General features: G+C 40.8%; 1 protein-coding gene and 1 long non-coding RNA gene across 2 annotated transcripts in view; one reads left to right on the top strand and one right to left on the bottom strand.

Annotated features, from left to right (window-relative positions):
• Window positions 1–25,453, top strand: part of tsnare1 (T-SNARE Domain Containing 1) — a 154,276-nt gene that overhangs the window by 19,352 nt on the left and 109,471 nt on the right. Inside the window, exon 2 of the mRNA XM_061049657.1 lies at window positions 17,181–17,300. Coding sequence (XP_060905640.1) covers window positions 17,216–17,300 — 85 coding nt within the window. The 5' untranslated portion in view covers window positions 17,181–17,215. The remainder of the gene's footprint in view (window positions 1–17,180; window positions 17,301–25,453) is intronic.
• On the bottom strand, window positions 4,403–5,728 carry LOC132983368 (uncharacterized). The gene is made up of 2 exons (XR_009674835.1): window positions 4,768–5,728; window positions 4,403–4,651 (listed from the first exon to the last, which is right to left on the bottom strand). It is a non-coding gene; the product is annotated as an uncharacterized LOC132983368 (long non-coding RNA).

Below are 25,453 nucleotides of genomic sequence, written 5' to 3'. Positions count from 1 at the left end.
CCTGATGGTGATGCCAGTTTAATTTACATGGATTTATTTTCTAACCCTGGGCTGACATTCATATGCAATCAATATAGCATCAGTAACAAATCCGCACAGAATCTCCCATCAACATGTGTGAGCTAATGACAATTAGCTGTGAATTAACCTCTCTCCTTTTACCCAGCTGTATGTATAGAGCAGGACTGCTGCTATTGCCTTAAGTCAAAGCTGTGACGGAGAACAAACACAGAAAGATACATGCTTTGTCATCAGAACTTACAAATAACTGTTTACTTTACCAATCCACACATGTTAGTGACGAAGAAAAAGGGCTATCATACTTCACAATTACTTGACATAAAATGATCTGCAGTCTAAGGAAGATGAAGACAGTGTCAGGCTGCTAACTGCTCCACATGACAGCTCTGTGCCACCATTAGCTGGACTGCTTTGGAAAAGCAGTGGTGTCGTAATTTGTGATCCCTAGAAAAGAGGGAGTTGTGCTCCGGCATCTTCAGAGAACTTCAGGGTTGGCATATTAGCTGTACAATTGCTGTGAACAGCAATCATTAAGACCCCGCTACTTGTTTGTCAAAGAAGCTGAGTCCCAACACCCACACCTGGAAAAAAACAGTGATATATGACTGTCAGAAATTCACATATGTTTTAACAGAATAGAGTGGTTGACTAAGTAGCCTGAGATTTTGCGGTGAGGGAACATGTATTTCTGCAGTTTTCCCTACAGACCTTTAAATTAACTATTCAGTAAATGTGTAATCATTGTTTATTCTGCTTAATCAGGGAATCAAACTACATACAAAGGATCGACTCGGGATGCTGTCCTCTGCACAGGAAAGGACATTGAAAGAAACATGAAAAGTATGTGTCCACGTTTTGCTATGAGTCAAAAAGGATGTTTAGTGCCAGCATGTATTTTAAGGTCCGAGCTCATGATTAGTGACATCTCACACACACTTCCCTATTTAGACATGTCGGTGCTTGGAGCAGACATCTACTGGCACCCATGCTCTTACTTTTCACTGTAATATTTTTGACATGTTTAGTCATTTTATATTATTTTATAGCAGGTTTTATTATTTTTTTAAACTGAGTGTTTTGAGTACCTTATAAATGGAACCAAACATCTGTGGAAGTTATCAGATTTGATTGTTTCTCTGTGTTCATGTAGGAATGTCTTTGATTCCTTAGAGTGGTAGTTTGTTTTTGGGCAGAGGTGTAAAGAGTACTAATATATTCTACTCAAGTAAAAGTACTGTTACTTTGATACAATTTTTCTTAAGTACAAGTAAAAGTACCAGTTTAAAAATGTACTCAAAGTAAAAGTAAAACGTAACTTGTTTAAAATGTACTTTAAGTAAAAGTTACTTAGTTACTTTTTATGACAACACATCTCTCGTGTGTCGTGAAAAAAGGACGGGAGGATATTAATCTCAAAGTTTTTTTTTGATTAAGGGCCAATCTTTACAAAGATTTATCTTTTCAGATAAATATTTTCTTTTCTACCCCATTGACAAAAACAAAATATACATAATGATGAATAAATAATCAAGGATTATATGTTCAAGTAATCAGCTGTTTTATGAAGGGAAATGTTTAAAGGCTTTATATGCGATTTTTTGATCCAGCAGATGTCGCCCTTGAGCACCAGCATGAAACCAAAACAACTCGCGCTGCATTGTTGTGTTAGCATGCTAATGCTAGTGATCATTATTATGCTCGTATCCTCACACTGCATGTAAATTTACCTGAAATGAGCGTGATCTAGAAACACAGTTAATCAGTGAGTACAGTATGTTATTCTTCTTTTCTCTAGTCCCTCAATTAAACAACTTTTATACACGAGGGGAGGAGTCAGCCGGCCGTCCAGGCGATGTTAACAAACTGAAGATAGGACTCGGAAAACTCGGAAAACATCACAGACAGTGGGACTCGGGTGTTACACCCATTGTAGACAGTCATGACTCACAGAGTTATTTTCAGAGGATATACTTGATTTCTATTTAAGTGTGAAAAATCGCATAGAAAAGCCTCTAAAGTATTTAAGAAAATACTAAAATGATTATTAGTAATGATTAAGAGTATTTTAGTGTTTTTAGTTTTATTATTCTGAGGCTGATTAGTCTCAAAGACAGCCTCAAAGGCTGACTTAGCTGCAACTAAACCTGAGATGAAAGATAATCCATTTATTGTTTTAAAATGACCCTTTATGAGCTTAAATATTACATGTTTTTGTCACTGTTTGTTTACCTATTAGCTACTGAAGCTTCTAACTGAATCTGTTTGGTTTGAAGTACTTATTTTCACACATCTGAGATGTGTTAAGTTGCAGCAGCTTATAACACCCAACTTCCTCATACGTCTGCTTCAAAATAAAAGCACATCACAGAGATGGCAATTAGGGACTTTTATTGTGAAAAACGTTCCGGAACTAAATGTGTTTATCGCTCGGAGCTGCAGCGGCGATTGTAGTCGCGAACGCTGCAGTGAGAAAAGGTATCCTCAGCCGCGTCTTTGCCACAGCCAACTTATTTGAATCATCTGGACTTAAGCCAATGAGAGACCAGTTTATAAACACCTTCAGCAGGTAGACCCGTTCTAGTGGAGGTGCTTATCCATGCTGCACTAGCTGAAGTGGCACCAAGCCAAGAAAAGGGTCTCTGCCTCTCTGCCTCTCTGTCTCTCGTGGCTCCGGTGCGATGAGGGAAAATCATTCATAGTAGGCCTATTTGTTTTTTACTCAGTAACGGATGTGATTTAAAATTTAGCTAATTACAATAATTAACTGAAAACCTACTTAAGTAAAAGTAAAAGTACAGATTTTAAAAACGACTTAAAACGTGAATACAGCAAATAACTACTCAATTACAGTAACGCGAGTAAATGTAATTCGTTACTTTACACCTCTGTTTTTGGGTTAGGTTTGGAGATGAAGGTGAGCTCGGACCCTTTTAATGGAAAAGTGGTCGGGGTGCCGACACAGAAGCTAGGCTATACTTCGACGCAGACAGGGTCAGCTTTACCACGTACTTTAGCTACATTAAAGACGTTAATTACCTAAAAAGCAGTGACTCTGTATCGTGTATTTAGAAGGTTTTAAGAATAATACTTTGCCGTCATCAAGCCACTTTGTTTCAGCACGACTTTGTGATGCAACAAATACGTGTTCCTACGCCTGCAGCGCAGTAATCAGCTGCTTCAGGACTTTGAACAAATACATGAAAAGAAAAAATGATGACATGCCGATACAAGATGATACTTTGAGGGACTGGAGTACACATAGTACACATCTGCTGCTTAAAATGATCTCAAACTGGGATGCTGTACAATCTAGGTTCACAATATTTGTACAAGTCGACTGACTAGGAAAAATTCAAGTGGACTTTGTACACAATCTACCCTGTGTGCAGCAGGCAGAAGAACAGGGATCCGATGTATAACAAAGTAGTGCTAAACACTTCCACTTTTTTGGGTTATTTTTTATCTTAAAATAAGCTAAATTACATGCTAAACTGACCCTGTCTGCAGCCATGTATAGTCTATTTTCTTTTCTGGCCATTGTTTTAATAAAGAGGCCATGCTGACCAACATACCCTTTGGGTATTACACTTACTATTGACTAGTACCTCACACACCACCACTCCAGAAATAAATAAAACTTGTGAAGGTTTTGGTTTAATTTGAAACACTAAGCAAAGACTGGCACAAGTAGGTAGACATTCGAAAGTTTTATTAAACAAAAAGAGAAAAGAGAGCAGGTAGTGGAGGCAGGGAGCTGGCCAGTAGAATTATCACTGGGAAGATGTTAGGATGAAAAAAAACCCATGCGCTGAGACGTGTGAAGCCTGAGTACAAGAAAGCACACAGGGAATAACAAAATTCTCAGGCTAGCGGGGCGCTGTTGGCCAGGTTGGTTGGAGCATGCGCCCCATGTGCAGAGGCTCCTCGGAGTGGACCTGGGGCTCCTTTCCCACGCTCTCTGTCCCTGACTCTATCCACTGTCCTGTCTCTACAATAAAGGCTAGAAAAAAACTATACACAAAGGTAGCTAAAGACTGTTAGAAAGGTCACTACAAGAAGCAGAAAAAGTGAGTACACAGTGTTGGGGTTGTATCAAGTCAACTTTGGTTATATTCTTTAATAATTATATTTAATTATTAATAATATAAATAAAATATCATTAAACTATGTTTAATCTCGTTTTGGGGCACCACTCTGTACTCAGGGAAATATAACCAAAATATCACTCAAATCAGTCTCAAATTAGTTATTTAATTACTAATATTATTAATAATTAATAACTATATTTAATAAATTGAAGGCGTGAAATCCGTACACAAAGCCTTCGCACCCAGCTTATATCACAATGTAAATACACCAGTAATCACAAACAACTGCTCTCTTAAATTATAACAGAATTTATTTAAACAAAGCAACATCAATCCAAAATCAATGAACCTAATCAAACAAATAACTATCATAAACTAATCTAAGCAACAAACATTATCAAGTAAGGCTTGTGGAAGAGGTGTAAAAGTGTAGTTGTATGTGTGTGTGTGTGTGTGTGTGTGTGTGTGTGAGAGAGAGAGAGGGGGGGGAAGAGAGGGGGAGATGGCTTCGTACCCACGTGGTCGCTCACGATGGCGCACACCTAACAAAGACTTGGGTGCGTGCGTGTGTGTGTGTCTGTGGATGAAAGAGAGAGAGGAGGGGGGAAGAGGGGGAGATTGCTTCGTCCCACGTTATCGCCCTTCCGATAGCGCACACCTAACAAAGACCTAATGTGGCCTTAATGTCTAAAAGAGACCGAGTTCGGCCCTACACGATCTGTGTCTCTGAGGCGTCTGGATGGCTGCGAGTGTATAGATCTATGTGTGTGTGTGTGTGTAGCCTATGTGCGTAATGGCGCGGTGGTGGAGTTAGTCTCCAGATGTGCGTCTACACGGGAATATGTGTGTGTGTCTGTTAGTAAAAGGGGGAGAAAAGAGGAGAATAGAGGAGGAGAGAAATGCGTGCCTGAAGAGGTCGGATCACAGTCCGAATCCCGCGCCACCACTCGGAGTAATTCCCTTCATTCACAGAAACAAACCAATGGCCGAATTCAAGTTAATACGGCTTACACTGGCCTTTCTGATCAGAAGAGTAATACCCGGTTATAACGCTGTTAAGCTAAACACATATAGGACGCAGCGGTCCGAAACGGGAACAAGAGTTTTAAACAGGTAAAACTCAGGACGCGGCGGTCCAACAAAGATAAAAATTACAGTTTCTGCTTCAATCAAACAATTGTTAAAAACACTCTCTAAAGCTAATTCTGCCCAGACCTAATTAAGCCTCACTTGTGAATCGCTTTGCTCGCGATTGGTGAAGGAAAAAGGAGTCCGGCGATAAAACAGATCTTCTGTCCGTCCTGGTGTAGAGGCGGCTGATGGCGGTGAGGGTCCCTTACGGCAAGAGCGGCTTCGTTGGTTCTCCGTCGAGTGGAAAGATGTCCGTTGATGTCCTTTCGTTGCAGGACGGAATAAGACCGTTATGTTTCTGATAATCTGTTATAGTCTGACGCTCTCCGAGAAACTGAGATGCGTTCACTGGACAATCCGAGCTCGGAACTCAGAACACTGCCGGCTGCGGATTACCTGCGCACCAAAACTTAAAACAAAGGAAGATTGTTGCAGGAAACAGGAGCTTGTGTCTCCGAACACTTGAAGTCACCGCGTGGAAAGAGAGAGAGCAATGGAAGTCTCAGAGTTTTGTCACCTGGCCTCCTTCCTGTGGGGTCTCCCTCAGGTTCCGGTCCCCCCTTTACGTCACACGTAGGTGTGAAGTACTGCAGGGGATTCTGGGATAAAGAGTCCTTTTAGGCCTCTTTGTGATCTCAGTGAATCACTCAAATGAAGCTTCTCACAGAGGTGCAGTCCCAAGTCCATTGTTTGACTGTCCTAAGCCTGCGTGGCCCAACAACAGTGCACTATCCAATGAGACAGAACTATCTGGCAGAGTAGTGGAGTGAAGACTTTTATTGTCAGGTTGATGAGCTGCGTAGAGCCAGGTGAGCCTCGTCTGCTGCTGAGGGAAGAAGCAAGCCACACCCACTGCCACACACTCATACCTGCAGGAGAAAAATACAAAAAGGGGAGAAGGTAAAGGAGAGAGAAGAAACACAAAAAAACCCTGCAAAAAAAACAAAAAACAAATCATCACAGAACTATCCCCTTAACGTCAGAGAAAGTCATTTATGCACTGATTTTTTTTTTGCTTCTCTTGAACATTGTTATCCATTATTTAGTGATGTGAGTGCATTTTGTTTTCAAGCACACAATGAAGACCCATTGATTGCAAGGAGTCCCATCAATTTATTGATTTCTTTCTGAAGTTTAGCTGTAATGTTGTTCTGAATCTGAAGGTCTCAACCTCTAGATAAAACAGAGCTGGAAATAAGTATTGGGCATGTGTGAGCATTGGCTCACAATGAACCATCCAAACAAATAGTTTCACATTGTTGAAGCTCATGCATATTCATATTTCGGCCTTTTGTGAGAAGAAGAGCTTTAGTGAACATCTTAGGAAGGCTTAAGTTACACAACATTTAGACACTGATTCCTGCAGAATATTTTAACTGTCTGGTTTTAAACAGTCAGTGTTAGCTTTGCGTCATAACGATGAAACATTTTGGTGTAGATCTCTTTGTCAAACCAAACTGACCAGAGGCAGTACTGAACCCCTCCAGCACACTCAGCTTCAGGTTGGAGAGCGCGTTTTATAGTTCAGCTCGGATGGCAGGTGCCACTGGAAGGTAAGCTGAGGCAGAGTTTAGTTATGGGATAGAATGGGGTGATTTATCTCAATAATGAGTCCCTTTTGTGTGACAAGGCAATTTCACTGCCCAGAGGTGTTTTTTCCCCTCTCCTCCTCCTCCCCGGGATGAAGGTTGTTTTCAAAGGGATGGGGAGTGCTGATGGAATGGCCTGAGATCAGACCGGGGACGGTGGGGAGAGGCTTTAGTAAACACACATGAGCAATCCTTAAGTTTGGCAGTGTCAGCCGAAGGGGTGACAATAAAGACGGGATAAAGCAGAGCCACTGGAGAGAGACACACATCGGTATGGAGTTCATCTTCCTTTCTGTTCTGAGAGGTTACTGGGGCTGGAAACACAATGCCTTTTCATTTACATCTTTTCCTTTGATCCTGTCATACAAATCCACCGTGTGGTTGCATCTCTATTTCAGAGTATCATACACAAAATAGTTTGCAATCAAACCAGCAATAACTTGTTTTTTCTTGGCGGTAACAGCAAAACATCCGTTCACTTTATAATCTCACATTGCAAGGAGGCATGTGACCTTTAGTGTGTAGGCTTTGGATTCTATGTCACAGAAAAGCTGCATCAAGGTTATTTCAGGACTCAATCTGCTACAGCTGGAGGATTCTCTCTGTGTGGTTAACTTTCTGAAGCAGATTCTCCTTTGGGGAAGGAGTTCACTCAGTACGCTTATGTGATGTTAAAATAAGTTGATTTCATAAAATCAAAACGGACAAGTTATCAAAAAATGTACCCCCGTACATACATGAGCTAATCAGACCTATTTTGAATTTTGAACCAGACTGTAAACATCTGAATTTATGCTGTAAAAACGGCTTTTTTGACCGGATGTCTTTGTGACTTCTGGTGCTTCTGCAGCCAGCCTGAAGTGGACACGCAAGCAGTGCGCCTTCTTGTGATTGGCAGTTTCCGTTATCTCAACACACAATGTTAACTTCTTGGCTATTTATGTGTCTCTAACCACAACTCTAGGGTCGTGTGAGCTGCCTGAATCAACCGATAAACATTAGGGTTAAATGAGACACATTACGGCACACTGGAATATGGAATAATTCCAACAGACATTTCTGGGTTGGTAAATGAAACATATCTAACGCATTTTATATATCCATTAACCCGTTAGAGTCACGTAATCAGACTGTGTGTGTGAGATAATTAGACAGGGAGCTTCCATCACTGGTAAGAATCGGGATGCCTGGATGTCAGAAAGAGCAGATCGGTCAAAGAAGCCTGGCTGATGAGGGTCCGCTCTGTCTTTGACACACAACATCGCAGTGTTAATGGTCATACCGCCTCACTGACTTGATTCCAGACCATTGAAGTGATGTAAGTATAATAAGCCCCGGTCAATATTTAGCTTTTAAACTTTCATCTTGTTGTGCCTCTTGAATAAACACAGCTTCAACAGTAAGTCAACAGAATATCACTGATACATGTTTGAAATAACAGTGAGGATGAACTAAAGATGAAATCTCATATATTGACTGGTCAGTGTCACAGAGTTGCCCCCCTGCTAAGAATCAGGTATTGTGCTTCATTTAACTTTAACACCTTGTAATTCCCATCTTGGCAAATACAGCAGCTTGGTCTGTGGTTCTACGCTTAGAAATCTGACAATTGTTTAAGATTTAAACGTGGTATAATATGTGACTTTCTGGTTATTATAGCAATTATCAAATATACCATACAAAGTGAAGTCAAACTCCCTCTGGATTTGTTCTCCTCGGTCTATGTTTACATGGATTTGACGGTGCTTACCTCAGCTTTTTTTATGTTTTTCTTAGAAGCTCAGACAAGTTTTATACATGTTATTTTTTTCTTCAGCTGAACCCCTTCCTCTCCAACAGTTAGCCCTGCCACCACGTGGGGAGGATTGGTGGCCCCGCTCACTCAGAGAAGCTGTCTATTGTTCTCACTTTCCACTCAGGGCCAATAAAGTTGAAAGTTGAAAAGTTGAAAGAGGATAACTGTGTTACCAACAATTTCCACATACTACGACGCACAACGGTCTGTCTGCACCACACACTACGCCATAGTTCGCTGCCACTCTAGTCAATGATTGTGTTTTCACAACGAGCGCCTCGTCCCCGTCTCCTGAGCGTACCACCAGCACCACTACGCTCTGCTCCGTTTCAAATACGCTGTGAGTCTCTTTTTTTACAATGGAGTACGCTGCAGGCACGCGTGAAGCTGGACAGAATGTGACAATCTGGACAGGAAGTCAGACAAGGAAACGTACAGAACGTTTCAAAATAAAACACAATATATGGACTCACGATCGTATTTTTCATCACTTTATCAACATTACTTCAACACCAAATGAACAGCAAGTCATCCTCAGAAAGACAAAGCAACATGTTGTTTGCACGTTTTTCTCACAGCCCTCACAGATGCTGGCTTTTGAAAAGAGCGCTGATAACAAGCCGGATGGTCCCGCTCCTCTTTAGCCTGGAAGATGGGGTGTCCAATATTTCAAAACAGGAAATCAAAATTGGACTCATTTGACCACAGGACAGTTTTCCACATTTACTCAGTCCATTTTAAAAGACTTTTTGCTGTGCTCCGCTTTGGGGTTTGAGGCACAAATTCCCAGTGATCAGGATAATAATTCCGCCTCTGTATGCCTTTTTGTAAGATTTCTAAATAGTCTGTTAATATTACTTTGACATAAATATTATTATAAGAATACAGGGTTAAAACAAGCTGAGGCTGCCAGAGGCTCAGTCCCGGTAAATACACAAACCCTTGATACGCATGAGTCCTCATGCATGTCAGAATATCATTGGCACAATATGCTTTGTGAATTGGACGTTGAGACGAAGCAGATAGGGGGCGCAATTAATGCAAAATTCATGAAGCTTTTTTTCGGCAGCAATCCAGTAAATTCCCCATCGTATGTAACTATATAACATATTCTGTTTGTTTTACTGCAATATATGTAGGAGTTTCTCTGGCTGCCATTGATTAAGGAAAAAGGATAGAAAGAAACAAATATTAAATCATTTGAAAGAGAAATAGGTCAAGATGATGAATTACATAAAAAATAACTATATTGTATGAACTGGACACAACATGACTTTGTTCATTGTTCTATGCAAGTTCAATTTAGAGTTTCTTTGAAATCAGGGATTTCTTATCTCCTGTGCCGACTGTTCTCTTTCTTTCTTTTCTTTTTTTATTCTGTAATTAGAACGTAATTGCTCGCTCCTCTGCAGGAAACCTCCTGAAAAATGTCCAAATACCATTTCCTGTCAGGGAAATTATTAGCAAGCTGATGCACCTGCAATTTTCAATGTCTAATGAAATGCATAGAAAAGAGTGCCAGGAAGGACGGCCATTATTTAAATCCTATATGCACTGGGGGATTGTAAGTATTACTAAACAGTGGATACAGTTTATCTACAGTTTGATGGAGGGTAACGACAAAACAGTCATTTTTTTGTGAACCTAAAAATAAATGAATCAATCTGGTTTAAACAATAGAGACAGAAGAAAAACTAAATATAACACTGTTGTTTTAAATCGGAGGTTCCCAACCATTTCACCCCGAGACCCCCAAAATAAGGGCGCCAGAGACTGGGGACCCTCACTGTCCCTAGAAGTGGTCAAGGTAAATAACGGAGAACACAGCCATAATTGACCTATCTGAGTTATTTTTTGATTTAAACATATTTTTAATTTATTGTAAGAAAGAAAAGAAGCAGAATAGATGTCATTTTCATGCATAGAATGTATATGTAAAGAGCAGCAGACACCCAACTGTTGCTGCCAAACTTACATTGTATGTGTATTTTTACACATTCATTTCAATGTACTTAATGTGGTTTTATTTTAAATTGAGCTACTGCTTTGTATTTAATTTCACAATAATTGATCAAATATACAATTTCCTTTATTTTATTTTTTAATTTTAAGGCATCTCTCAGCCCCGTCTTGGCGGCTCTCAAAACACCGTGGGATCACTACCCCAACTTTGGGAACCACTGTTTGCAATATCTGTTCAAATCAGGACAAATAGCTTTGCTCCTTATTGCCAGTGTTATTACTCTCATTTGTTGGTGTAACATGGATTGCAGCATCAACTCAAGGATTATGAAACACGTTTGGAGACATGAATTAAAAGTATTTGGATGTAATTGTATATCAAATATAAAGGTCACATATTATCCTCCTTTTCAACCAGTGTAAATAAGTCTCAGAGCTCCCCAAAACATGTCTGTGAAGTTTCTTGTTCTAAATCCACTCTGATCCTGTATTTGATCATGCCTATAAACCCCTCTATTTCAGCCCTGCTCAGAACAGGCTGTTTTTGTGTCTGTAGCTTTAAATATGTAAATGAGCTGTGTCTGACCACGCCCCCTCTCTGGAAGGGGATATGGCTCAGACTTTCTCGCTCCATGTCCTATTGTTTACTGTGAGAAGGCAGACTCAGAGGACAGAACAAACACCTAGCTGTGGGAGGGTCACCCACCTGGGGGAGGGGTTACTGCCCTTTGTGAGGTCATTAAGGGAAAATCTCCAAACGGACTGTTTGAGCACACATTTTCTGAAAAGTGGAGCAGGAAAAAGACGAAGAGAATGGCATTTACTCATAATTGGGGGGTTTGTAGACAGACTCGGGACACATATTAGTGTTTGAACAACATGGTGAAGTGTATAATATGTGTATAATATATATGTTTAATAATATTATGATACTGCAAATTACCTGGATTTCGAAGAAGGCTTTGATCTGCAAAACAGACATAGCACTCACTTGCAGACAAACACTGAAAACCTCGACCAAATACAGTATTACAGAACAATAAGGCCAGGGCTGTAAATCATTTGTTTTCACATAAGTACCTATGCTGCAACACCGACCAGCTCTCAGCTGTCAGTCAACTGATGCCATGGAAATGGGGTTGGAGGCAACAAAGACCTTAACACCAGCTCTCATTTTTTTTTTCATGCAAAGAAACAAACAAACAGTAATCATAATTGTTTCCTGCCTTGGAACACCCTGGCTGAGCCCTGGCTTGTTGTGCATAACATTCCCAGTCTAAGTGTTATTTTCAAAGACTTAACACGATCCAAAAAGAAACCAGTGTTACTGTTATGTGTTGCAGCCAGTTTGTTTTGAAAATGGTAAAATGTGCAAAACAGCTCTCCATTAATTATAATTCCTTTTTGTTTTCCTAAATACCTTCTTTTTTTTTTTGGCTTAAGCTGTTTACCACATAATGAAGACTAATGAAAACATCTCATAATTGGATTGGAAATGGTGGAATATTACGCATTTAGTAAAGAAAACATCAATGCACACCTCAGTCTAGAGATATTTATATCAGCCTTCAAATGTCAATATCAGCTGAACCCACCCCCCCATACACACACACTCACACACACAGGCTCCCACACAGTCCCGCCTTGCTTGTTTGTGATAAATGCAGCATTTGTGTCCAGGGTGTAGGCTTATTTCTGCTCAGTTGCCCGCTCTGGCTAAGCTAAGCCTTGTGTTGCTGATAATGACAGCTGTGAAAGGAGTGGGGGACTGAATGAAAACCAGTGGGGGTGGTGAGTAGCTGTGAATCCAGTCTGTGTGCCCTGCCAGGCCTATATTTACCATCCTTCTGTGTCCTGCAGTGTCACACAGGGGTGCACACTGCTCTTCCTCACTTCTACTCTGTTTACCAGTGGAAGGGCCGATTTCTCTCCACTAGTGTGGACTGTGTCCATTTCCAAAGTGGCATTTCATGTGTTAGACAAATCTTATGTCCCCCGCATGTGTTGGTATAATTGTTGTATTTGTTTGTAAAACTGCTCCTCCAAACACTCCTTTTTACTTTCAGAAAATACGTGTTTCTTTCCAAGCAGGAGTTTAAAGAAGACATGTTTACTTCCTACCTTTCATGGTTATGATGAAGGAAATAAGCTCCCCAATTTTTTTGTGATAGATGATGGGCCGTTTTTGCCTTTATTCGACGGCATAGCTTAAGAGAGATGGGACATATTGGGACGAGGGAGGGGGCAGCAAAAGGGCCGAGGCCCCGATTCGAAACCCACGGCCACTGCGACGTGGACTAAAGCCTCTTTACATGGGAAGCTGGTCATAACTGCTTGGCTATCTGGCTCCCCTACGTTTGTATTTTTAAATTATAGTTTTCTACAAACATATTCTGCAAACAATGCTGAAGAAATGTCACGACAGTAACCACCAGCTGAGTGCAATTTGCCGTCCTTTTGTGTTTTATTGCGGAAGCAGAGAGAAAGGGAAAGACAGAAATCAAACATTTTGAATGCACGGGGCTCAATGGCGTTAACTGTAACTAACTGTGGCAATCACACCGGGTCACTTTAAACCCGGTCAGCTCATCTGCATTGCCCACTACATTTACTGTGAGGCTTAACGGTACGGCTCCACTGGTTCCGACTACGGATAGCGTCTTGAGCCTTTCCATTAATTTTCTATGGAGAGCCGGAGAGGCAGTCGCGCAATGCATTATGGGATCTTTTGCTATTCTATGCAAATGAGTACAGCAACCGCTTGGAGTAGCCGTGCGTTTTTCCAATCAGGTGCATTCATTGAGACTACTTCACCAATTGCGTAACCTACAGCAAAAAGGAGGGGAGACAAAATAAAATAATATGCCAACAGCCATAAAACTGGCATACTCCCATCAAGCGGCGAGTTGAGTGCTCCGGCGCGATCCCTTGCGCCCTCGCCTGAAGCAGTGGAGCCGTACCATGAGGGCTAGCTGACAACATGCAAGACATGCGACTCATTTATCAACATTTAACGTACACAAAACAAGCTAAAAAAAAAAAGCAAGGTATGGAGAGAGGACACACAGATTACTCCTAATAAAACATATTCCCACAGCGGCCATTTTCATGTTACGCTAGACTCATGTCGTACTGTGATTCCAGTCGTAATGATATTACAGTACATACTGTCAATACGTGTGGACAGTGTGGGGCACAGCGCATTGTTCTTAACCCCAACATCATGGCTATTAGCCACCATTCAGTTTCTGTTTGATGAGGGATGATGGCATCATGTGCAGCAATTTGCCTTTTCTTATTTCATCACCGTTCCAATGACCTCAATTTGCACTTGTAGGATCAAATAAGTGAATGGCCTGTGAGATTAATAATCCTTTTCCCTGTTATCAAGGGTAAAGTTATCCTAATGTGCGAGTGTGTGTGTGCAGACGTGGCTGCGCATCGATGAATGTGCATCCTTTATGCAGATAGAGGCGTCGCACGTTTACACTTCAGAGAGATGTGAGCCTCAGTCACTGGGCTTGAAATCAACCAGTGTGAAGATTGTTTATGGACTGCCAAAAGTAATTAATCTCCCTTCTCTGTGAAAATTAATCGGATTAAACATTCTCGTGGCCCAGTGAATATGTCTCCCTGTAATGTCCGGACGCTGAATCTCTTGCTGCTCCCATGTGCCGCCTTGTACCCGCAGAGCGCCAGCCCTATACGCCAGAGCCGCTTCGCTTCAGCGCGACAATGAACTGCACAATTATTCAGGGGTGTAATCACGTTGGCCTGCTCGTCTGAATGCTTGTCTTTCACGGCGGAGGGAGGGAGAGCACTGGCCACTTGACTAGTGTCATGTTGTGACCTTTGTTAGAGATGCTGAAATGCTGAGGGAGATTTGTTGATGAGCCCTTCATCTGTGTGTCTCTTTGCCGCGGGTGAAACACATGTTCACATGATGATTTGACCTTTTTTAGCAGAATTTTAGATGAGTATTCGGTGTCCTCCGCTCATCATGGAAGCGGCTTATAAGTTAACACCCTTAAGGGGCTGACTCCAAAATATTCCCAGGTTACTTTAGCTGCATGCTTTTTGTGCCTCCACATTTTCCCAGTCCTGTCCTCTGCTGACACAAACAGACTTTGACTTTCACAGCTCTATAAAGCCTACTAAATCATATTTGATACACACATTTGAGACATCTGATGAATACAACCAGAAACATGCAGCATTAATTATTCACCAGTGGACAGAAGGTACTGTGTGCCTCATATGACCTTAGTATAAAGCAAGCAGCAACCTCCAGTGTTGAAAAAAGAAACAAATGCGTAAGTTCAAAATCCTGCAGTTCATCGAGTGTCCACTTGAGGCTGGTTCAAAGAGCCCTGGAAGTCACATACCCACCACAGCCAAAAAAACATTTTTTACAGCAGAAATAAACATGTTTACAGCCTGGTACGAAAAATGAAGTACTGTAAGTCTGATTAGTTAATGTCAGGGGCACACCAGTATGGGGGAAGAACTTTTTTTACACATTTTTTATCTGTTTTGATTTTTCTGAACGATACCTGTTATCCATAGTTAGGCGCGTAGCTGACCTGATTGACAGGTCGATGTGATATAACGGTTCATCAAGAGGCTTAAAACCTGCCTCAGCTCCAGCTCTCAGCCTTTCGTTAGGTTGACTGAAAGTTAGGCTGAGACAGGATTTCCAACATGGCGGCTGCTGCCGATGAGCCTCCGGAGCCCCCTTGCAGTATAGTATAACAGATGTGTGACGTCACTTTACAGTCTATGGAGTCATAAATCAGTGCCACATGTTTGTTCAGATGTAGTTTTGCCAAATATGAAAAAGACAAGGAATAAAAAACATTGACTTTGTAACACGATAAACACGATACATAAGGTGTTTTTTTTAATTATCACTTGTCCATTCCAGAAAGTAGTGTTTTCTCATTGCATACCAAAGTAAACTAATGAAATGCTTGAATGGCATGGCATCATTTGATATATTTAGAGGGAAAACTGAAATATTTATAGCCTATCTTTTATTTTTTAACATGCAATGTATTATAACCCAATTAAATGAGTAATTATATGATCGCAGGGGTCATTTGCGCTGAAGTTTTTTCCTAATTGATTTTCCACCCAAAACTGATTCCTTTAGAAATGAAATACAGACAAATACTGAATTTCTGGTACATGTTCAAAGAAGCAAATACGTGAAGATGAAGATATAAGCAACAACAAAGCCATCAATGTCATAGTGAAGAGTCTCTGGGGAAAGTTTTTAGGAAGGTTCTATAATAACTTAATGTTCAAAGAATTTTGATTTCGTGACAATTGTTTGAGAGTTTCGGTATCTCAGATGATATCAGATGAGATGGTACGTTTTGAATGACAGACAGTAGTGGATGTGAGTTAAAATCATTCAATGACGAATGTTGAATGATTTTATAACTACTAGCAACATTGTCAAAACCCGGAGAGGAGTCTTGGATTTTACAGGACGTTCTGGACCTCAGCCTCCATACCCAGAGAAAATTGAAACTCTTCTAACATGGGAGATTTTATATTCGGTAAAGGGGTATTTTCTTCTGAGTGAAGTCTTAGCAGTCTTCAGAAAAGAAATGAGAACATCAATTGGTCATTTCTTGGACCCACTTATAAGACCACAAACTATCTGGAAATCTGATGACAAAGAGGACTTTGATTTCTTACAAGGTTTTGCAAAAGAAAGGCCATATTTTTGATATTTTTTGTTGATTTTTACTTTCTCGATTATTAAATTGATCTTAATGATATGGGTTTTAAACGTTTTAATCATATTTAATAGATTTCAACAAAACAGAACAAAGAAAAGCCAAGTTGCAGCTGATGCTCAGTGGTTGAGTTGGTCATCCGGTTGGGTCAAAGTGCCCCAGGGCAAGACACTGAACCCCAAATTGTAAAACTGATGGACAGTTTACAGAGCAGCCTCTGCCATCAGTGTGAATGTGTAGTGACCTGGGGTGTCAAAAAGTGCTTTGGGTAGTCAAATGACTAGAAAACCTCCACACATACAAGCTCAAAGCAAAGGCTGTGGCTCAGTTGGTAGAGTCGATCATCACTCCGATGTCCGATGTGTCCTTGGGCAAGACACTTAACCCCAAGTTGCTCCCACTGCTTTGTTGTTTGAATGTGTATGAATGGGATGAGTTACTTCTGATGGTCACTTTACATAGCAGCCTCTACCATCAGTGTGTGAATGTGTGGGTGTGACCTGCATTGTAAAAGTGCTTTGAGTAGTCAGGAGACTAGAAAAGAAATATACAAGCTCAAGTCCATTTACCATTCAAGTCCAAATCAATTTACCAGGTGTAAGTGGAAACAGATTACTAATTGAAGAGTGATATGATAAAAGCAAAAAGGATCATCTCTTTCTTATCTCTCTCTATATCTTGTAACTCGTGTTGGAAGATCATGCAGTATTTGTTTCCGATAGATGACGGCTCTGAGAAGTCTGTTCTCCCTCTGCTCAGTTTGTGGGGGCAATATATTTATACTGGTGGAGAGAACTGGAAAGAAACTGTTTCTGAGTTGATTTCTGGTTTGTGCTTTTTTCCACAGACACCAAAAGCTGACACCAACAACCGTCAGGCAGGATGTCGTACGGGTCCATAGACGGAGGCTCTTTTGGAGGTCGTAACCCGTTCGGAGGTCCTACAAGGCAGGGCTACCAGCCAGTAGGTGAGGACACATGATGTTTTTTTTATGATTTCATTAAATGTTTATGTGACTGCCCCTCATGCAAGGTCATATATGCAGCATTTAAATACCATAAACAAAGTGCTTAAAAAAAACTTACCGGTATTTCACATTTTTTCATAGCTTCTATTTTTCTGTGACTGACAAATTAGATTGTTTTTCATCAAATAAAACAAAGAATGTGGTTCCTTTAAAGCTGAGATTTTTTTCTTAGCTTTTCTTGCGAGACAGTTTCCTAAAACAACTTTTTAAGTAATCGTGTTTCAAGTTGTCGAGGTTCTGGTTGATATCTGAGAATGTTTTTCAGGCTTATGAACAGCCAGTATTTAAAATGAGTATTTAGTCAATGACAAGTGGCTTCAGAGAGAGAAGGCTTTCTTATTGTCCTTGTACATATGAAGAAAAATATTGGTGAATACAGATTATTGCTGTCAATCCATGAACATAATTCATTGGCAGAGTGGCCAATCACATTTCTTGTGGGGCCCAGACCACCCAATCAACCACCTAGACTCACCCCTGCTGCCCAGGCAAAATGACCTGAACCCATCCAACTCACTACTACACATGTGAATGCGCCTCTTATTGACATATTTTAGTTGGAACATTATGGATGCAAACTTTGCACAGTTTTAGCAAGACACTACCACAACATCCAAACTTGAGGAAATGTTTAGCCAACTATTACTGCCTTAGAATGTAAAACAATGAACGTCTTACAAAGGACAACAGAAGAATCTTCATTTTCTGGCTGGCATGCATGTTCAGCATCTTCTCAAGTAATGGTTTTGAATTCAGATTGGCTAATTATAATGCATAAAGTACTATATAGTACTCCATATGTTGTGTATGATTCGATTGGTTTATAAGTTGATGAATAGCAGCGCATGAGGAGAAAGACATTTCCTAACATTTCATGTCTTAATGATGTTGATCTTTTATCGGCGTATAAAGAGACCTGACTCTGGAGAGCAGTTTCTATGTGTCACTAAGAGTACACAGAACTTTTGAGGAACATAAAAGCTTCATGATCCAATAAAGTTTTATATCAGGTCATCACTTCAGTCCATAATCACCTGCTACTCTTTCCAGCTGGGTCACATGTGTGCAGGTCTCCCTTTCTCTGCTGGGAGTCTGAATCAAGGTGGGGAAGTTGTGTGATTAATTTGAGTAAATAAAAAAATCATGCATTAAAGTCATTTGATGAATCACATGCATGGACACATTAATATTGACAGCCCTAATGCAATATGCAAATCCAATATAAAAGACATGCATTCTAAGTTCAGATGAGGACAAATGATCATGGCAGTCTGCAAGGACACTGTGGCATCTCTGTAAGATGTAGGACCTGGAACACATCTTCAATAACTGCTTATTACCCCGAGTGCCGCAGACAGGAACAAGATTGAGACTTTTGCAATTGTTGCTTCAGCTGCTGGTGAAATGTAAAGGCTATCTCAGAGTAGATGTGATTATGTTTTTGGTGCAAAGGGTTGATGGGAGTGAATACTGGTGTTGTAGTCACGACCACACCAACCGAGACCAAGACATACCCGAGACCAGAGAGCTCCGAGACCGAGACAAGACCAAGACATTTAGGGGTCGAGACAGAGTCAAGACTAAGATCAAGACATGGTGAGACCGAGTCAAGACCAAGACCATATCACTGACAAGTCAAATCATGAATAAATTGAAGTGATTTTTTTTTTTTTAGAAAGGGGTGTTTCCTTCTGATATTGATGAGGAACAATCAGTGGTGGTCTAGACCGGTCTTGATTTAAAATCTGTCTGAGTCTGAGTCTGCCCAGTCTGAGACTGAATACAAAGACTGAGACCGAGTACAAACGCTTTTGATTCCGAAACTAGACCAGACCGCTCTTGAGACCATGACCGATTTCAAGTACCACAGAACTAGTGATTACTCACCCAGAGCTGCACACAGAATTCCTGTTGGTGATGTGAAGTTAATATGTAAGCTTGATAATTTATGAATCAACATTGAGGAGCAAGGAACAGAGTGATTAGTAATCAATCATTTGAAGAATAAAACATGAAAATAGAAAATGTTTATAGTCAACCTCTCACACATATACAAAACATCAGCACAGCACTCAAGTGTTACTGAAACCAGTTATATTTCATGATTGTGGCATTATACATGTTTGCATGATTTTTTCTCCCACATTCAAACTTACAAGCAGGTAATCAGGTGTTGCAGTCGTTTATTATTCATAAAGAAATGAATAATTTAAGCAATCAGGCCTACAGGTGCAAGAGTAACAAAACACACACAAATATAGCCATTACATGGAAACACATGTTCAGATTTAGGCTGCACATGCACAGTCACATGACAATTTTATGTTTGTGCATTCATGCAAGAATATGAATATGCCATGCACCCCTATATAACCTACAGTATGTGTATCAATCACCCATGCGTTACGCTTAGGTGTGTGTGTGTTTGTGCAGTATGTGTGTGTGTTTGCTCCTGCACAGAGGTCACAGGTCGTTATAGAGGTTAAGCAGTGTCAGAATCACTTTCATTGGATTTGATCCTCTCACTTGCTTTCATTAGCCTCGTAATGGGTTTGGAGCAGGACAGAACCCCTGAGGAAAAGACGGGAAAACCTACAACCAGCCAAAATGTGTATGCATGTCCATGTGTAAGAAAATAGACATAATGGAGAGAGTATGGATGGAGTTGCACACTATGCATGGCAATCCAGTTTTTCATGTAATAACCAGGACAAAGTACCATTTAAACAAATCAATGTGCAAGACTAAGGAATCAAGACATGAGGTGGAGGAGTATTTTCTTAATTATTATTATTATTAATAATAATAATAATAATAATAATAATAATAATAATAATAATACATTTAATTTATTAGTGCTTTTCAAAACTCAAAGACACTGTACATTTGTTAAAAAACTGAAAGAATGGCACATTAAGGACAGACTAACAGTCATTGCAACATTACACACAAATCGTAAAGACAACAACAATACAGGTAAAACTACAGAAAACAGAACACACATCAGAATCAGAATCAGGGTTTATTGCCAAGTACATTAACACATACAAGGAATTTGATTTGGTGTATTGGTGCTAAACAATTTACAAGGAAATAAAGCAGCAACAACTTAAATAATACAGTATAAGAAGCAATTACAATATATAAAATAGAATTTAAAAATGTAAAATATAAAAAATAAAAATAAAAACACAAAATGTACAAAAGGTGTAATGTAGGAGCTGTGCAGTGGACAATAACACAATCATACATTAAAAGCTTGTTTAAAGTGGTGAGTTTTGATAAGTGATTTGAAAGTAGGAGGGTCGGTGCAGTGTTGAATGTGTGTAGGGTGTGAGTTCCAGGGGGAGGGGGCGGCTATGGAGAAGGCTCTGTCCCCCCAGGTTTCGCTGCTTGGTTCTAAGTGGGGGAGATAAGAGGTTGGCTTTTGAAGAACGGAGGCTGCGTGCAGGAGTGTGAGGGTGAAGGGGGGGCCTGGTGGTTTAGCCCTTTATGTGTGAGGAGAATGATTTTGAATTGGATGCGTATATTTGTATAAATGACGGGCTCTGCCACATTGAGTCATTTAGAGGGATGTTGGCCTTCCTTTCTAAAGCCGACAGTTCATCGTGTTGGCCGTTGCAATGTTGGTTTTGCGGAGCCAGTAGTGACCATGAGAGGGTGACTCTGGAGAAAATTGAGGAAGTTGTTAAATGCCAAGTTATTAAAGCTTAACTGTCTGTGCCCATGGCTTATTCATAGCTTGTGAATCAGTGAGTTTAACCCTTGTGGTTCAACCAGACTGAACTTTTGTTTGTAGTTGTAGCAGAACACATTTATTATTTATGAGGCTGTAAAGACAGCTGAGAAATGCAGCAGACACTTCTTGCTTGTCCACTGAAAACAAGTCTCATCACTGTAGCCTGCCGCCGGATATGAACCCACATCTGCTGCGACGAGGATTTTAGCCTCTGTACATGGGGCGTGCCCTGGGCAAGATTTCAGCTGTTGCCCCTTAAATTGCAGCCAGTTTGACCACCAAAGACAATATTCATCCACTGGGTTACAGCTTTATATTTAACATCATTTCTTTATTTTAAAATAAAAAATACTTATCTACAAACATGAATAAAATGGTTATAACTCTAAGATTTCTTAATAATAAAATAATAATTCCTTGGGTTTCAAGAGGGTCCTCGCTCACTCTGTGAGTGCTCGGGCCCTAATAAATACAAATAACTAGTGTAAGAGAACAAACTATACCAAACAGTGCAGGGAGCAGAAGTGGTCACAGGCGGCCCAGGGACAGCAGGGGATGGTTTGAAATGTTTTAAAATGGCATCCGGAGAGAGATGAGCATTTGTTAAACAATCTGCATTTTATAATATAGTGTGAACACAAAATATTAGTTTTTGTTCAGAGCAGTACAGAAACGTCAGCATAGTTTTTCAGGTGAGCCCAAACGTTTTCCTTACAACCAGACCTACAGCATGCACACATATCTATTCAGTGAGGACTTCAACCAGACCTACAGCATGCACACATATCTATTCAGTGAGGACTTCAACCAGACCTACAGCATGCACATATATCTATTCAGTGTGGACTTCTAGCACAAAATGCAATTATGCTCTTAGACAAAAGGCAAGAGCTTAAAACTATTAATGACAACAGGAGGTGGAAAATAAACATTTTAATCGACGAGGGTGAAAGCTAACTAAGTACACAAAGATGTCAATAAATATAAAAGTAGGTTTTGTTTCTCAAACAACATTAGAACAAAGCAGGTTATTTTCTTAACATGAATAATCGTAACCTAATAAAAGTACAGTGGAAATAACTGATGTTAACTGGAGCTAGGAAACACTGACGTTACTATCATCGATCATAACAAGCTAGCTTAACTACAACAGATAAATCATTGATCCGTGCAGCACGTTACCTCTGTGTCTTTTTTTACATTTTCCCTCCTCTTCTTCTGTTTCGTCCCTGGGCTCCGGAGGGCTTTGTTGTTTTTTACATCACGGCCATTTCTAAACGTGACATTAATCAGTGTTGTCAGTGTCACTCACTTCTAATAAGTCACCTGCCCTCCTCCTCCACAACGAGCAGGTAACGAGTAGCTGTGTTGTGATGCGCCGGGTCAAGCAGGAGGCAAGAAAATAGAGCCTTTTTAAATATGTGAAGTAGCCTAGTTGTATTTTCATGGCTTATTTTGTATCATTACTAAATAATAGCATGAAAATGATATTAGATAAATCATATTTAGTGATATTTAAACGCATTTTTCCTTCGATTTCTTCTTCTTATCTTCAACTTTTCCGCTGCACTCATTTGGGGCGCCAGCGGCACCCCCTATGGAGGCTGGCGACCCTAGCATTCGCCTATACTGCCTATGCCACGGGCCGGCCCTGGGCGCGCGCAACATAACCACTAGGCTACCCGGCGCCCCCGAAAGTCGATTCAACTTAATAATTGTCGCACATTATTCGAAGCATGATGTTGGTATCACTAGAATTAAGTTTCAGAGTGAAATTGAAGAGAAAATGTCTCTTCTTCTTTTTTTTTTTTTTTTATCAGCGTACTATTTCATTATAATGTTAACTTCATAATTTGTCAATGCAATGATTGCTCGGACTGTGTTTGCTGCAGAGAGTGTTTCAGGCAATCAGAACCTCAGCGAAATGAAAAAAGCTGAAATCGCTGAGCAGAACATTTAGTGTAATCCACTGCTGTTGGCTTTATGAATAAGGCCTTGGGTGTGTTTTTTTTTTTTTTTTTTCTGTTCAATGTTCCCTATTTGGCCAGTCAGCGCCAAATGAAAATGCCCTTATCTATCTGCTTTGTACCGTGCATTTAGCAGTGTATACAGCAATGTATGTTCGCACCAATCACGTCTGACACTCGAGGGGAGTAGCTGGCACAAGTCATTATGCCGCAGTTCAGATCCAAAGTGGAGGAGGAAGAGAGGATGTGTCAGAAGAAACAAACATTGCATATGCTTTTTTGTCTCTGGACTCCAGCACACTGTACTCATATACGAGCCCTAAAAATACTCCCTCTCAGTCAGTCTGACAGTCAGCTTCTCTCCCCGCGTCTTCTCTTTTGTGGAGAGACAGATGAAGCCTGAGTCCCCAGAAAGGGGGTGATGGGGGGGGGGGGGGGGTCTTTGATCACAGTGAAGTCTGGGTACATTATGAGGGATGTGAGCGTTGGTGGAGGGAGAGATGAGGGAGGGGGAGGGAGGAGGAGGGGGGTTAGAGCAGGAGCCTGTCAGATATGCCGTCTGTTGCTCAGGCTGATCTGAAGGGGAGCTCAGGAAATGATCAAAGCCCAGGTTAAGTCTCTAATAGAGCTGTCTTTTAGGCTAATCTCTCTCCTCCTTCTCCCGGCAAAAAGCTCTCAGCCCTCCACCCTGCACCCTGAGAGGCAGAGTGTCACTTCCAGCACAGCCCGAGTGTGTCTCATTCAGGATGACAGACAGCACAGCTTTCATATCAACACACAGTGACACGCCATATGTTGTTTTTTAATAAGTACTGAGAATGGAAATGTGCAAAAGCTCACTGATTTGTTATCGACAGTTTACAGTTGGGGTTGAAGTTTTAGAAGGAATAAATTAATTTGTCAAATAACTGATTTTGATTTGATGTATTATTTGAAGGAGTTCTCAAACTTTGCTTGGGTTTAAATCACCTCAGAGTTTTTTTTTTGTTTTTTTTTTCTTTGAGATATGTCTGATAAAAGTGAGATCGCCTTATATTGTTATATTCAGAGGCAATGTTTGTGAACAGGCAAGGCAGGCAACTGCTTGGGGCCCCAGACCAGCAAGGGGCGCCTGAGAGCTGACAGACTTTAAACCAAAGCAGTGGCCCAAAAATGTGCAAATTTTGAAATGACAGTAGAAAACATCCCTAAGTTGGCCCCACTCACTTTGGTCGCCCTACTAAGCGTTGCAGGATTATTGCTGTGAAACCAAAGTTGGTCAATGAAAGTCAACAAAGAAAATTTAAGAGGAATTATCTGTCTGTAGGAGAGAGAGAAAAAAACGGGGAAAAGGAGGAAGAGGAGTAAGTGTCAGGACACTGGCAGACATGATGGTGATGAACACAGGTTTGAGGGGCCCCTCAGTAGTTTTTTGCCAAGGGCTCCAACAGACTCTAGAGTCACCACTGGGTATATCGTTTTAAATAAATGATGTCTGGACTTTTAAATGCCAACACGAGTTCACAACAGTTGATGAGCCACTTATCTGTAAGGTCACTCACTGCTTCAGAGGGAGAGGGAGACATGATGATAGTCCAAGCAAAGTGGCTCAGGTCAAGTTAACCGGCCACTGAGGCGGAGGCCTGGTGCCAATTTTAAGATAATGCTTATCAAAGCAGGGTTTTTATACATATATGATCACAATCCAAGATTGAAGGTGGATGATCTGCTGCGCTCTTTGACCTGCATACACAAGCTCTGCAGCAGTGTAGATATCAGAGAGATGTTGAGTTGTGTTTTTTTTGGCAACTTTATGAAACGTGCTTCTGATGAAGACTGCCAAAACGAACAGGCAGGGAAAAGAACTGGACAGGACATGCTGATGTGGGTATTGAAGAGAGGAGGGGGAGGAGTAGAACTATGGACAGAAATGCATATATTTGCAGTAGTCTTTTATTTTGTGTAAGAAAAAAAGAATTTCCTAATTATCGCAGACGAGATCAGATATTGCTTGACAAAAGCGTACCAGCCCTCCAACATCTCACATCACAGTTTTAGGAATCCCACCGTTTTTTTTTTTTTTTTTCTTTTCTGCAGGAGACATCAGACCTGAACTCTTGATGTATCCACATGGTGAGCCTCCTGTGGTGAGCTCTCAGACATGACCCTGCTCATTAAGTCTGAATGAGGCAGGAGGTGGGGACCAGGTGTGACAAAGCTGTGATAAGCATTTGCTCCTCCAGCTCCATGCTCTGCTGAATGGCAGTAAGTGACCAAAGTGGGCCACATGTGAGACAAACACGGGTGGATTCATGGACCAACTGAGACACCATTGATCTCAAGTCCAGCCTTATGTGACCCTGCATTCTCATATGAGTTCTTTATTGACCATTTGTCATCTACAGCTT

Source organism: Labrus mixtus, chromosome 11 (genome assembly GCF_963584025.1).
Source record: "Labrus mixtus chromosome 11, fLabMix1.1, whole genome shotgun sequence".
Classification (NCBI taxonomy): Eukaryota; Metazoa; Chordata; class Actinopteri; order Labriformes; family Labridae; genus Labrus; species Labrus mixtus.
Note: the sequence above shows the minus strand (reverse complement) of the source record. Positions and strands in the feature narration are given on the sequence as shown.